The following is an 11566-nucleotide window of genomic DNA, read 5'->3' as shown; positions in this document are numbered from 1 at the left end:
TAAGAAAGGAGTTGATCTGTTGGCTAAACACTCTTGAAGGTGACCAAGGAATGCGTACCTAGGACTGCCTACGGAACTCCATTTTCTCTAGCAGTCAGGATGGGAGAGCTGACCGGGGAGCTGGTTTGGCTAACAGGAGCATTTAGGGGCAGAGTGGGAAGGAGCATCAGACTTGCCTAGGACGAGCTGAGCCAGGAACAAACAAGGCACGGGGAGTGGGCGGCCAGGCCCAGGGCTTGCTTCACCGGCAGCCTGGCACATCACCCCGGGCAAATCCCTAGCACCCCTCCATCTCCCGCTCACTGGTAAAGCAGGGTGACGTCTGTCCCACCTGCATCGCAGATTGAGCTGAAGGAAGATGTATAAAACACGGCCCAGAGCTAGAGCACCCTACAATCCACAGCAGTTCAGGAGGGTGGAGCCTACCCGGAGGACTACGGAACAAGTCATCCAATGATGGATCAGGGACCCTGAGTTCTCAGCCACCCTGGAAGACATGAGACCTTGGCAGGCAGCAGAAGATGGGATCTGCTGAGTGACTGTGTCGGTGCTGTGTTTAATCAATTAATTCCTAGCAATAATCTCTGCAAGCCAAATTCTCCAGCCAAAGGGGCCTTTTAATCTTTTAGCGGGGAACACCAGAAGATATGAAAATAAGACTCCTTGTACTCTACTTTTAAAGACAGTAAACATAATACAGTCTGTTCAGGAAGCATTTTACTGTAGCTCCAAGTTTAAGGATTTTCACTGATGACAGAAAGTCAACAGCTTCAGATAGTTTCCCGCATTGCCCTGCTCAGCTTCTGAATCTTGCTTTTTGCAGACATATCAACATATTTCTCCCCAATGCGGACAATCATTCCACCCATGATTGAGGGATCGGTCTAGGAAAGAAAACAGGTTAGAAATGTGAAAATGCACTGATGTCATTTCACTGATCAAATGACGGATGGAAAAGTGCTCTGAGCTGGCTCGGTGAGGCACACAGGTGTAAGATATCACATCTAGGCAAATGGAGGTGTGAAACTGCATGAAATCAGTCACTTATATAGACACAACTACATTTCTCATGAATACCCTCCATAGCCACTTTAAGTTCCAAATAACCTGAGGAAACAGCATAAATAATTAAAAACCTACCTTAACCTCTAGTTTTAATACTTGGCCTTGATCTAGGAAGCTCTTCAGGACTGCTGTTAATTCAGAGAGTGTAGCTTGGTCTAAAGGCTGAACAAGAGCAAATCATCCATTAAATTTAAATAAAGCCAGAGAAACTCCCCTAGTCAAAAAAGGAAGGGAAAGAAATACAGTGGACGTGTATCACCAAGCAGACCCTTCTGTCTTAAATATCCGGGGACCCACAGAGCAGCTGTCCCTGTCCCACTGACAGAAGGCTTGGAATCTCAGGCCCCAAAGTTCACTCACTGCCCACAGAGCTACTCCCAAGTCTGTCCTGAAGGAGAGGAAACACTGCGGTGGTGAAGCCTGAAGACACAGGCCCCTCTGCTGCAGCCCCGAGGGCGCCGTCACTTCCTGGAGGAGGCTGCAGATTACAGTATCCCTTGCCCCCAGCTCTACTGCTGTCTCCCTAGACTGGGACACTAGTCCTGTCAATGCAGGCACCTCGCATCTGCCGCCCCCGCCTTAATCCGGACAGGCAGCAAGACTGGGAGGCATCACTCCCATTTTATTTGAAAGAACCGAGGGTTGGAGTGGTTGAAAAACTTGCCAAAAGACACAGCGGCGAGTGAGGATTCATGCTAGTGTCCGCAACCAGTCTTGTGTTTCTAAAGCCCGTGTACACAGTCACTAATAAAGGTGTAATTTTCTTTTTCAAATAGTGGAAACTTATTTACCTGGGAGCATCAATATCAAAGGCGTAACATGTGGTCTTAAATATTCTATGAAAACAAGCATCCTTTTAAAGCCGTGTCCTTGTACTCTCTGACTAGCGACCCATACCAGTGCTCAGGCGTGGTGACGGGAGAAGCCTGGAGAGCGCTGCACGGCTGGGGACTGGCGCAGCCGCGTGGGCTCCCTGCGACCGTCTCTGCTGCGACAATTCTCAACCAGGCACGTGGTCTGGGGGCACCAACTATGTCATGAGCTCAAATGTACAGGCGGGTATTTATACACTAAAATGCCTCTCTGCAACTGCTGTTTTGGGAGTTAGGATGCCTTAAGTACTAGAACTAGTAAATCTGTATGAGGTGAGGAGCTGCATCTTGCAAATCAATCTACCCTACCCCACTGATCTTTAAGTGCCAGACAGTTTTCCTGTGCTGACTCAACTACTTTAGGAAGAAAACGGTGATAATGGTTTTCCTCCTTGTGGTACTGGGGACTGAACCCAGGGGTGCTCTACCACTGAACCACACCAGCCGTTTTTATATTCTGAGACAGGGTTTCACTAAGTTGCTTCACCTGGCCTTGAACTATCGAACTTCCTGCTTCAGCCTCCTGAGTAGCTGGGATTACAAGCTCATGCCACCAAGCCCAGCAAGAAAATACATATTAAAGACATCAACAAAATTCCTTCTGGGGAGATAATATGGCACAGTTTAAGGAACACAGACTCCTGAGACAGAGAGGTCTGGGTTCAAATCCTGATCCCACCTTGTACAACTTTGGGCAAGCTATCGAAGTGCCCTGGGCTTCAGTTTCCTCACATGTAAAATAAGGACAGTTACACTTCCACCTCATCGAGATCTTTGCTATTACATCGGATAATGAATTGTGAAGTGCTGAGCACGTGGCAGGCTCACTGACTGGAGACCAGCCATCTCAGTCCTCTCTCTCTCCAGCAAGTCAAAAAGACAAAGGGCCTAGCCACCTACCTCTTCCCACGCAGCAGCACAACAGATTAAAGATCAGAAGCTCTAGTCTTAATAATCTCCTTAATATGACATTTTAAAAAAGAATTCAAATTATAATGTCACATAAACTACTATTTTTTTTCCCGGTATCAGGGATTGAACTCAGGACCTTGCACTTCCGAGGCAGGAGTTGTGCCACTGAGCTAAATCCCCAGCCCTCATAACTACTATTTTAAACACATCTTGGTGTTCTTTCCATTTAACCCAGTCTACAGTGCTTACGGATAATCACAGACACAGACGTGCTAACGAGATACACACTGGCCTTTCCAAAGCGTGATTCACAGAAGCTCAGATAAAGATGAAAGAAATCCTAAGGGACAAGTGGACAAGTCACCCACTTCCTTGATTTTCCCTTCTGACAAGGCAAATGCAGCGGCAAAAGCCAAGACCTGCTACTTACAGACGCAGTGGTCACTGTGCAAGGCACTTCCCCGCGGTGCACACTCATGATGGTAGAGAAGGCAGAAATGACTCCCTGGGCATTTTCCAGGCGACCATTTTCAGCAAGCAAATCTAAGAAAGTGAAGGTGTCATAGCGACATGAAACCACTGAAGAGGTTATTCACCAACTATTACATTCACTCGAAAAGCAACTTCTGGTTTGTAGCCTTAAAACATCCTATTCAATGTCCTCCAAGAATGGGAAGACTCTAACTTGTTATTTTTTTTTTTTTTTTGGTACCGGGGATCGAACTTGGGTCCTTGTGCTTGTGCAGCAGGCGGTGAAATCTAACTTGTTATTTTAAAGTCTATTTAATGTCTTTTTTTGGAAAAAAGACAGCCCTGATAAGCATTAAGTCAGGAGATGTGTAGGCGTGGGAGAGTTGTACCCAACAGGTCTGCAACAGACTTCTAGCACTCAGCGTGCAATCTCATTTTCATATTTATGTTACAGACACCAGTGTTTGGCCACCATATTCCTACATCAACACACATCTACATGCAAAGACGACGACATGAATGCACTTGGAACTTGTATGTGAACTTGGGCAAGAGGAAATGAAAAGCAATCCAAATGCACCAAAGGATGCCATTGTCTGCCAGGTCTGAGGTGCAGCCACCAGTCCCAAACTACTTTCTCAGTGTGAATCCCACTGGAATCCTCTGTGGGCGGCAACTGCAGACTGCGCAGCTGGACAGCCTTCCACCTTGGCGCCTTTCAGCCTGTGCCCCTGGACCCTGAATGTGCAAGCATCTCGCTTGGGCAGCTGGCTGGGATGCAGCTGCGGACTTGGCAGGCTGTGCTCAGTGCTGAGTGCTCCCTGCCAGACTCCCAGTGATGCTGATGCTCCTCACCACGGAGCATGTTTTTGGTAGCAGTTTTAAGAACACTCAAATGAAGGAGTTCCACTACTTACTCATCAAGTTGGATGTGAGGGGGGACAATCTCTCTTTCGCAGTGATGTCATTCAGGCTCTTCACTTTAATGGCACGCTTAACATAGGGATTCAGAATAGACGTGGCCACCCTGGGGTCCTTCAGGAGTTGCTAGAGCACCAAAAAATTCTAATTCTTTAGAAATTGTAATTTTAAATTTTAATTCTTTAGAGGACAATGATCCCATCTGCCAAACACATGCTTTTTTTTCTACAGATTAAGAAAAACAGCATTCTCAAACACATAAGAAAAGTTTATAAACAAATGCATTTCTCTGACTTGATGAAAATATTGCACCCAGACTTTCCATGGGACAAAATGATGTTGAGAAAAATTTAAAATACCTTATGCACTTTCGTAAGAGAGTGTGTGTGCACGCGTGTGTGTGTGTGTGGCAGTGCTGGGGATGGAACCCAGGTCCCTGTGCGTGCTGGGCAAGCACTCTACTACTAAGCTATAACCTGTCTTTCTAAATGTATTTTTGCTTTTCAAGAAAGGTCATTAAAAATTAAGCAACCAAAAGCTCCAATTCACTGAAACTCTAATGTACGTAGTATGAGTAAGACTCCACAGTTTTCCTAGTGATGCTGTCCTGCAAGTGCAGACCTTCCACAGCTCCCAGACGGCAGCAGGCCTCTTCACCCTGGGCCGAAAGTGATTCCACCCAGCTTCTTACAGAGCTCAGAGGACATCACAGTCAATGGAGGAGGACCAACTAACTTGTGAGAGGCCCCTGCAGCTTGCAGGGCAGCCTCAATGAGTCTGGGAGGGAGCACGGACAGAAAAACAAGAGTGCAATGACCGTGGGAGACCACATTGTTCCCATTTTACTAAATCACCAAGATCTGAATTCAGCAGCCGCGTGCAACTGCCAGCATCCAGCTGCTCTTAGTGGCAGGCCACAGTTCCAATGAACCAATAGCTCCAGTTGGGCATCTTTCGGTTGCACATTTCTGTCTATCTTTCAGTTACTCTGCTAGCACCTCTGCCCAGAATCCTGTCTCTGATCTGGGCTGCTTGTCATACACTGCCATCCAATGCTAAGATTTCCACCTGGATGGCCCAGAGAGATGGCATTTGCCCGAAAGAACAGCAGGCTTATACAAATTAAAACCTCCTGGAAACTGGGTTACCCATTTTTCATGTTTACCTGTTTATGCTGCCCTGTCCAGTGGATAGTTAGTGTAAAACCTTCTAAGTGCTCTCAAAATGCTAATTTTCATTTACAAAGAGTCTTACGGTCATGTCTCCCTTCTTTTGTTTGAAAGGCTTCCAGATTTTAGATGCACACCATTCTGATGTCCATGACCTGAAACATTCTCTTCTTTGTGAACATAACTGTGGAGTCTAAAATGGGCATTACAGCAGACTAAAACCATCACCTCCAAAGAGGTTGTGTGAGATTTTGTGTGTCCCCTTCCCTCCCCTCCCCTCCGCAACAGGAAGGCTGGGCCTATTCTGTTGGCTTTGAGCGGATCTTAAGGGCTCATCACTCCAGTTAAGACCTTAAGCATTACCTGCAGACACCTGGGCAAAGGAAGGCACACAGAGCATACAGACCAAAGTTCTAACAAAAGCTCAAACTGAAAAGTGAACAAAACAAGTCATATAGAGTAACGATGTATACTCATTAATAGAATGTAAGAACTACTTTATACAACTAGCCCATGAGACTGTCTTCCCCTAAACAATAAAAGTTTAAAATCTTTAGAAATATGTGAGATAGAAAGTATAATATATTCTTAACACATACAATAAAAAGTGAACACTGTACTAGACCACACACTCGACTGTCTCCCTCTCTGTTGGGAGCAATGCTACATAATTTTAGGGAAAAATCATTTGGTTAGGCCTAGTTCTCCTGCCTACAGGCCAGCTATGGCATTTCGAGACATAATTCCATATTGGCCTTCGGTCACAACTGAGACCTCAATGGTCGGGTGATGCTGTGATGCCCGAGGACAAGATTACCCCAGCTGAAGACATCCTGGGAGGAACAAAATCTTCACCTACTCAGTTCCTCATTGTTCTTGGATTGTTACACCTTGTTTACCCTGATGTACTGAACTCTCTGCAAGTCCCTTGTTACATCCGTTTCTCCGGATGTACTGAATAAAGGTGCAGCAAGCTCGGGGGCTTCCCTCTTTGTTGCCCAGAGCAGCACTGATCAGGCCCAAAGCTCAGGTTCTTCTCCAAGTCTCATTTTTCTACCTTTCCTGTATAGTAAGTTAATTTGCCATGTGCTGCCCTGGCTCGCAGGAGACTAGGCCTTGCTGCAGAGGTTCTAGTAACGTCCCCTTTCCCTGTTCCGAACACCTCCCTTGTTTTAACACAGACTTTACTGCCAGGCAGCGGGACCTAGAAACTAAAAACGGAGTGGGGACATAACACAATGCACAGAAACTTCTCAACCAGAAAACTCACTGAAAACGAAGGCAGAGACTTTTTATGTTACATCATACATCTGTTAATTCAGTGTATTTACTTTTTCATTTTTTTAAAAGTAAAGGTGTACTATCTGGCGGCCTCAGGGTCTTTCCTCGAGGTTTTCCACCTCATTGGGAAGCTTGCAGCCCTCTGCTCAGGCACGCGGCCCTCACATCTTGGAAGCAAAGTGATAATGGGAACCCAGAAGATGGCTGCCTTCAGAAACGTTCCCTGCAAAGTGGGGTCATAACACGTAGGAAAGACTGTTCTGAAAATACCTGGCTCACAAGCACAGATTTTTAAGGACGACATTTTAATTCTCTTCTGAAATGGGAAGTTTTTTCTTAAATTGCTTTCTTGTATCTTGATTTTATACTTCTACCTTTTCTTAATTGGAAATCTCGGTTCCTAATATTAGTATCCTTGTATGTGTCTGAATGTTTCTATTACACAACAGTTTCAGAATAATAAAATCCAGTATTATTACTAACAATATTTTAACAGTAAAGTTTGTTTCTGGCAGTTCTTCTTTTCACTGGATATACCTCACGGGGGACACACAAATAATTAGAGGCATAATTATAAATACAGGAATTTAACATGCACGTAAGAAGAAAGCTACTTACTGCTACTCTCAGCAACTCCTTTTCCACTTGATCCAGTTTATTCTGTTTAGATGCAGCGGAATAGAGAGCTGTGGCATACCGACCTTCAATGCCATATACCTGTACAGGTGGCTTTAAACCAAAAAGATGGGGTAAGAAAAACGGAAAATCAGTTAAAAAGATGATATTGCACTGGTAAGAGCAGAGTCAAACATATACAACTTAAGAAATTCATCTCAAACCGGGCTCAGCAGCAAATGCCTGTAATCCCAGATACTGGGGAGGACGAGGCAGGAGGATCATGAGTTTGAGACCAGCCTGGGCTACAGTTAGTTCCCAGCCAGCCAGGACTCTATAACAAGACTGTCTCAAAAAGCAAAATGAACAAAACAACCCCCCAAATCTTGCAACATAAAAGTTTAAATAAGCTGTCTTAAAAAAACAGAGCTGTCTTAAAGACAGGTCTCAAACATATTAGGGATGTTTCCCCAGCCAGGTCCACCTATCTCTGAGCCTCCAATTCCTCACTTGTAAAATGAGGGGCTGACATTAGTGAAACGTCATTCAAAACGACACTGAGATTCCATCTCACCCAATCAGAATGGCAAGAATACAAAAAAAGACTAAAAGTCCCTGCCAGCTCTACCTACCTGTAATTCCATTACTTTAAGATGAGCTTATGCTTTCCTTTGAACTCAGTAACTATCCAGTTCCAGGTATGGAAGGTTTTTAACACTGACATGAGTATATGTTTACTGATTTCAGAGCAATACTAAAAATTTCCCCTTACAGAGACTTTCCACCAATATTCAACTTAATAGAGCCTGTTAGCAGTTCAAAGTGCCTGAGGCTTGAACTACTTTTCACAATAAACCTTCAGTGGACGACTACACATACTTGATGGTACCATATGAGTGAGTGGGAAAGTTAGACTTTGAACAAGAAAGACTGAGTTTCAACCCAGTTCTAAGATGAAGCTGAGCAACATCAGGCAAATTTTTGCAGTCTCAGTTCTTCCTTTTGTAAAATGGAAAGGCCAGCCATTCCTTACCACTATCAATGGGGTTTTATTAGGAAGTTCTCATATGAAGGTAAAAACGAGATGATTCTTTCAAATTTTGAGATGTTACTGGACAAGGGTGGGGGTGTGACAGTTCTGAATTCCATCTGAGGAGATTCACCAAGGACACAGATCTGATATTTGGACCTTTCCCTACACTATTTTCCAGGAAGGGGACTGGCTCACTCTTGACTGGGGTGGATATGTGGATAGGAGAAAGAGCCCAGTACACCTCTGGATCTGTGAACTCAGGGAAGTTCCTGTTCCAATTTTGTCACTCAGGAACTAGTAACTAAAGGAAGAATAAAAAAAAAAATCTCATGAAAATGCAGTCACGTCGCATGCTGTTAACTGTCAGCTATGCATCATTTTGGGGGCTTCTGGGTAAACTGCATTTTTTACAGTTCTTTTGATGGGGGGACCAGGGATGGGGTCAACCAGACTACTTCTGGTTTAGAAAGAAAAGGAAAGGGGTGGGGGTTGGAGCCCAGAGGCACCACACCTGCCTGGCAAGTGCAAGGTCCTGAGTTTGATCCCTGGTACTGGGGAAAAAAAAAAAGAAAAAAGAAAGTGAAGGGCAAATCTTTGCAATGGTGAGACTTTTTGGTGTCTAGTGACTAGTCCTTTTGTCGATGCTGATTCTGATTGAAAAAAGGGTGTAAAAAGTATAAATATTCCTGCTGGGCACAATGGGGTATATCTATAATCACAGCAGTTGGGAGGCAGAGGCAGGAAGATTGCAAGCTCAAGGCCAGCCTGGACTACAAAGCAAGACCCTGTCTAAAAATAAAAAAGAAAGAAAGAAGCGCAAATATTCCTTTGTAGCTTTGGGGAAAACAACTTGTTACATGGAGCACTGTGACCAGATTGCAATAGAAACGGAGATATCTTGATTTTAATACTGACTTCTGCAATAACTTACTATAAAAAGCTGGGCATATATTTTACTGAATCTATGTTTCATTAAAAAATGCTAGCTTTCCCATTTTGGAGGGTCAATGGGAAAAACAGAAGATTAAAAAAAGTTCTCATCTTTGAAAGTTATACATGAGCTCACTGTACATCACTCACTCACTATCACTCCTTCTCCACCCAAGGCCCACATCAGATTTTGGGACCCACAACTCCTACTGGAAATACACAAAAGTCCATGGACTCACATGCTCTCATCGGCTTTATAATTTCCAAGAGAATATAAATTAACGTACCCTCACAAGCTTGGCAAATGGCCTGACCACAGACGTACTGAAGCACCGCACCTTCAAAACAAAGGAAAATAGATGAAACAAGGTTAACTGAAGGGTTTCTGCATTTAATCCAGTATTCAAACAATTTTTAAAAAAATGACTTCTAAATGATTAGATTCATGTATTTCTTTACATAGAGGTCACGAGTTTGAGCTGCTCTTTATTGCTTGCAAATAAATTTCCTTACTGAGAATCACCCCCAAATTGCTAACTAACTTCTTAGTTTGCTGGGAATGGGCTGAGGCTAGCACACCTATATGGGAGAGAAAATACTAACTTCCAGGGAGTGTATGTTTAAAAAAAAAAAAGAAACAAGACTTTTGGCATTTATATTACTACATCCTTAAACAGGTTTTTAATCAAAGTGGGATGACTCCAGGCACGATTTGCAACGAATGTGCTTCTTGGGAATACAAATGCTATCTAAAATTAAAGGCTGATTCTTCCAGCATCGATGCAATCGGCGTTTGATATAACAGGCCCCAGTTCTTAGTGTTGTCTGCGAATTATCTGTCAAAGGACAGAACTGGAATTCATAGTTAAAATGCACCTGCAAGGGCACCAGTCACCTTCACATACTTCCAGGTCTGATTTGTACTATTATCAGAACTGGCTGTGAGGATTGAAAGACGTTAATCCCTATGGAAAAATTATGTAATGATAGGAAGAGCGTCATGGTGAATATAATAAAAAGAACACACATTTTTTTCCAACTCCATCTTCTGGGTTGAATCTTAGGGTTCTGAAGTCAACACTACCACTTACTAGCTGAGTAATCAAAGACGAGTCATGGAAGATTTTCTGTCTCCTTTACATAAATAGGAAACGTTACTTACAAATATTCCTGAGCATTACTAGTGGCCCCTGACAGATTTTATCACCACGGCCAAAGAAGCTGCCTTGGGTGCTGAGCAGCGTCCTTTTTCGGAGACCAAAGAAGCCCGGCCTCCCGCTCCCGCGCCCTCTGGCCAGGTGCCTCGCCTGACAGAGCTCAGAAGACGCCACGATCGCTGCACGCGCAACCCCGCGGGCATCCTGGGGGGCAGAAGCCGGGCAGCCCTGAGTCGACCCCACTTGGGGGGGTCCCACGACCTCAGACGACAGCCATGATCTCCCAGCCGTGGCGTCGCAGCCTGACGCTCGGGGTGTAGAACCGTCCACCCCAGAGGGGAAAAATCCTCCCGCTGTCTTCGCTAACCTGACGGTAGAGCCCGGACGCTCCTGGGGCGGCCATGTTCTCCCGGGCGGCTGTAGGTCAAATCCGGGTGGGGAGACAGGGGTTTTAGAGCGCACGCGCGCGCCAGCGTGACCGCAAGACCCTCTGGGAAATGTAGGCGTAGATAGCTATGGCAATGATCTCGCATAATTGGGAGTTGTAGTCCTTAGAAGCACCGGTCTGGGCTGGACAACTCGGGGTGGGGCTAGTAAGCTTGTACTGCATCTGCAAATAATTCCCTAAATTACTGAGTAGCGACCTTTATTATAGAATGGATTTACTGTCCTTAGGTTTAAAAATCTCCAGTTAGGTAAACACGGTGGCATTTTTCCACTTCACATTCATTATTAGCATCCGTACCCCTTCAACCTAGTAAGCCAAAGCATGCATCAATGGCTGCCCCTTCGCTAACCCCTTCCGCTGCACAAACAAAACAAAACACAAAACAAAAACAAGACTTGCCGCGCCCGGAGCAAGCACCACATCTTGCTTACTTGGGCCGTGACTGCCCCTCTCTACCCCTCCTCTTTGCCTCCTTCTAATCGGAGCGCTCATCTGTTAGTTTGGGAGGGTGTGTGAAATTCTGGTGCTGAAATGCTTTGTTCTGTGTAAAGCGGAGCTGGACATGAAGTAGGAGAGCCTAGGTGTAGTTAAGCAAAGGTGGCACTGAACATTGGAACCGGACACTAGCCTTGGCCAGTTTTTCTGCATTCACAAAAACAACCTATTTTCAATCATTCCCTATCAATGCAGCG

At 44.9% G+C, this 11566-nt stretch overlaps 1 protein-coding gene across 1 annotated transcript; it reads right to left on the bottom strand.

Moving 5' to 3' along the window:
• Positions 1-699: 699 nt before the first annotated feature.
• Atp5po (ATP synthase peripheral stalk subunit OSCP) lies at positions 700-10911 on the bottom strand. The gene is made up of 7 exons (XM_004842330.4): positions 10794-10911; positions 9557-9607; positions 7310-7420; positions 4238-4367; positions 3280-3392; positions 1141-1227; positions 700-884 (listed from the first exon to the last, which is right to left on the bottom strand). The coding sequence occupies exons 1-7, from the start codon at positions 10827-10829 to the stop codon at positions 771-773; spliced, it is 642 nt and encodes a 213-aa protein (XP_004842387.1). The 5' UTR covers positions 10830-10911; the 3' UTR covers positions 700-770.
• Positions 10912-11566: the final 655 nt, after the last annotated feature.

This window comes from Heterocephalus glaber, unplaced genomic scaffold (genome assembly GCF_053883595.1).
Source record: "Heterocephalus glaber isolate CG9 unplaced genomic scaffold, H.glaber_assembly_v1.0 deba00000122, whole genome shotgun sequence".
Taxonomy (NCBI): Eukaryota; Metazoa; Chordata; class Mammalia; order Rodentia; family Bathyergidae; genus Heterocephalus; species Heterocephalus glaber.
This window is presented reverse-complemented; position numbering and strand designations above follow the sequence as displayed.

Excerpts from the sequence above, each read along its gene's own strand:
- Atp5po (XM_004842330.4), bottom strand. The coding sequence starts at position 10,829 with ATGGCCGCCCCAGGAGCGTCCGGGCTCTACCGTCAG. Across the intron at positions 4,368-7,309 it reads AGGAGTTGCTGAGAGTAGCA|CAACTCCTGAAGGACCCCAG; the intron begins GTAAGTAGCTTT and ends TTGGTGCTCTAG. Across the intron at positions 3,393-4,237 it reads CCTCACATCCAACTTGATGA|ATTTGCTTGCTGAAAATGGT; the intron begins GTAAGTAGTGGA and ends TCACTTTCTTAG.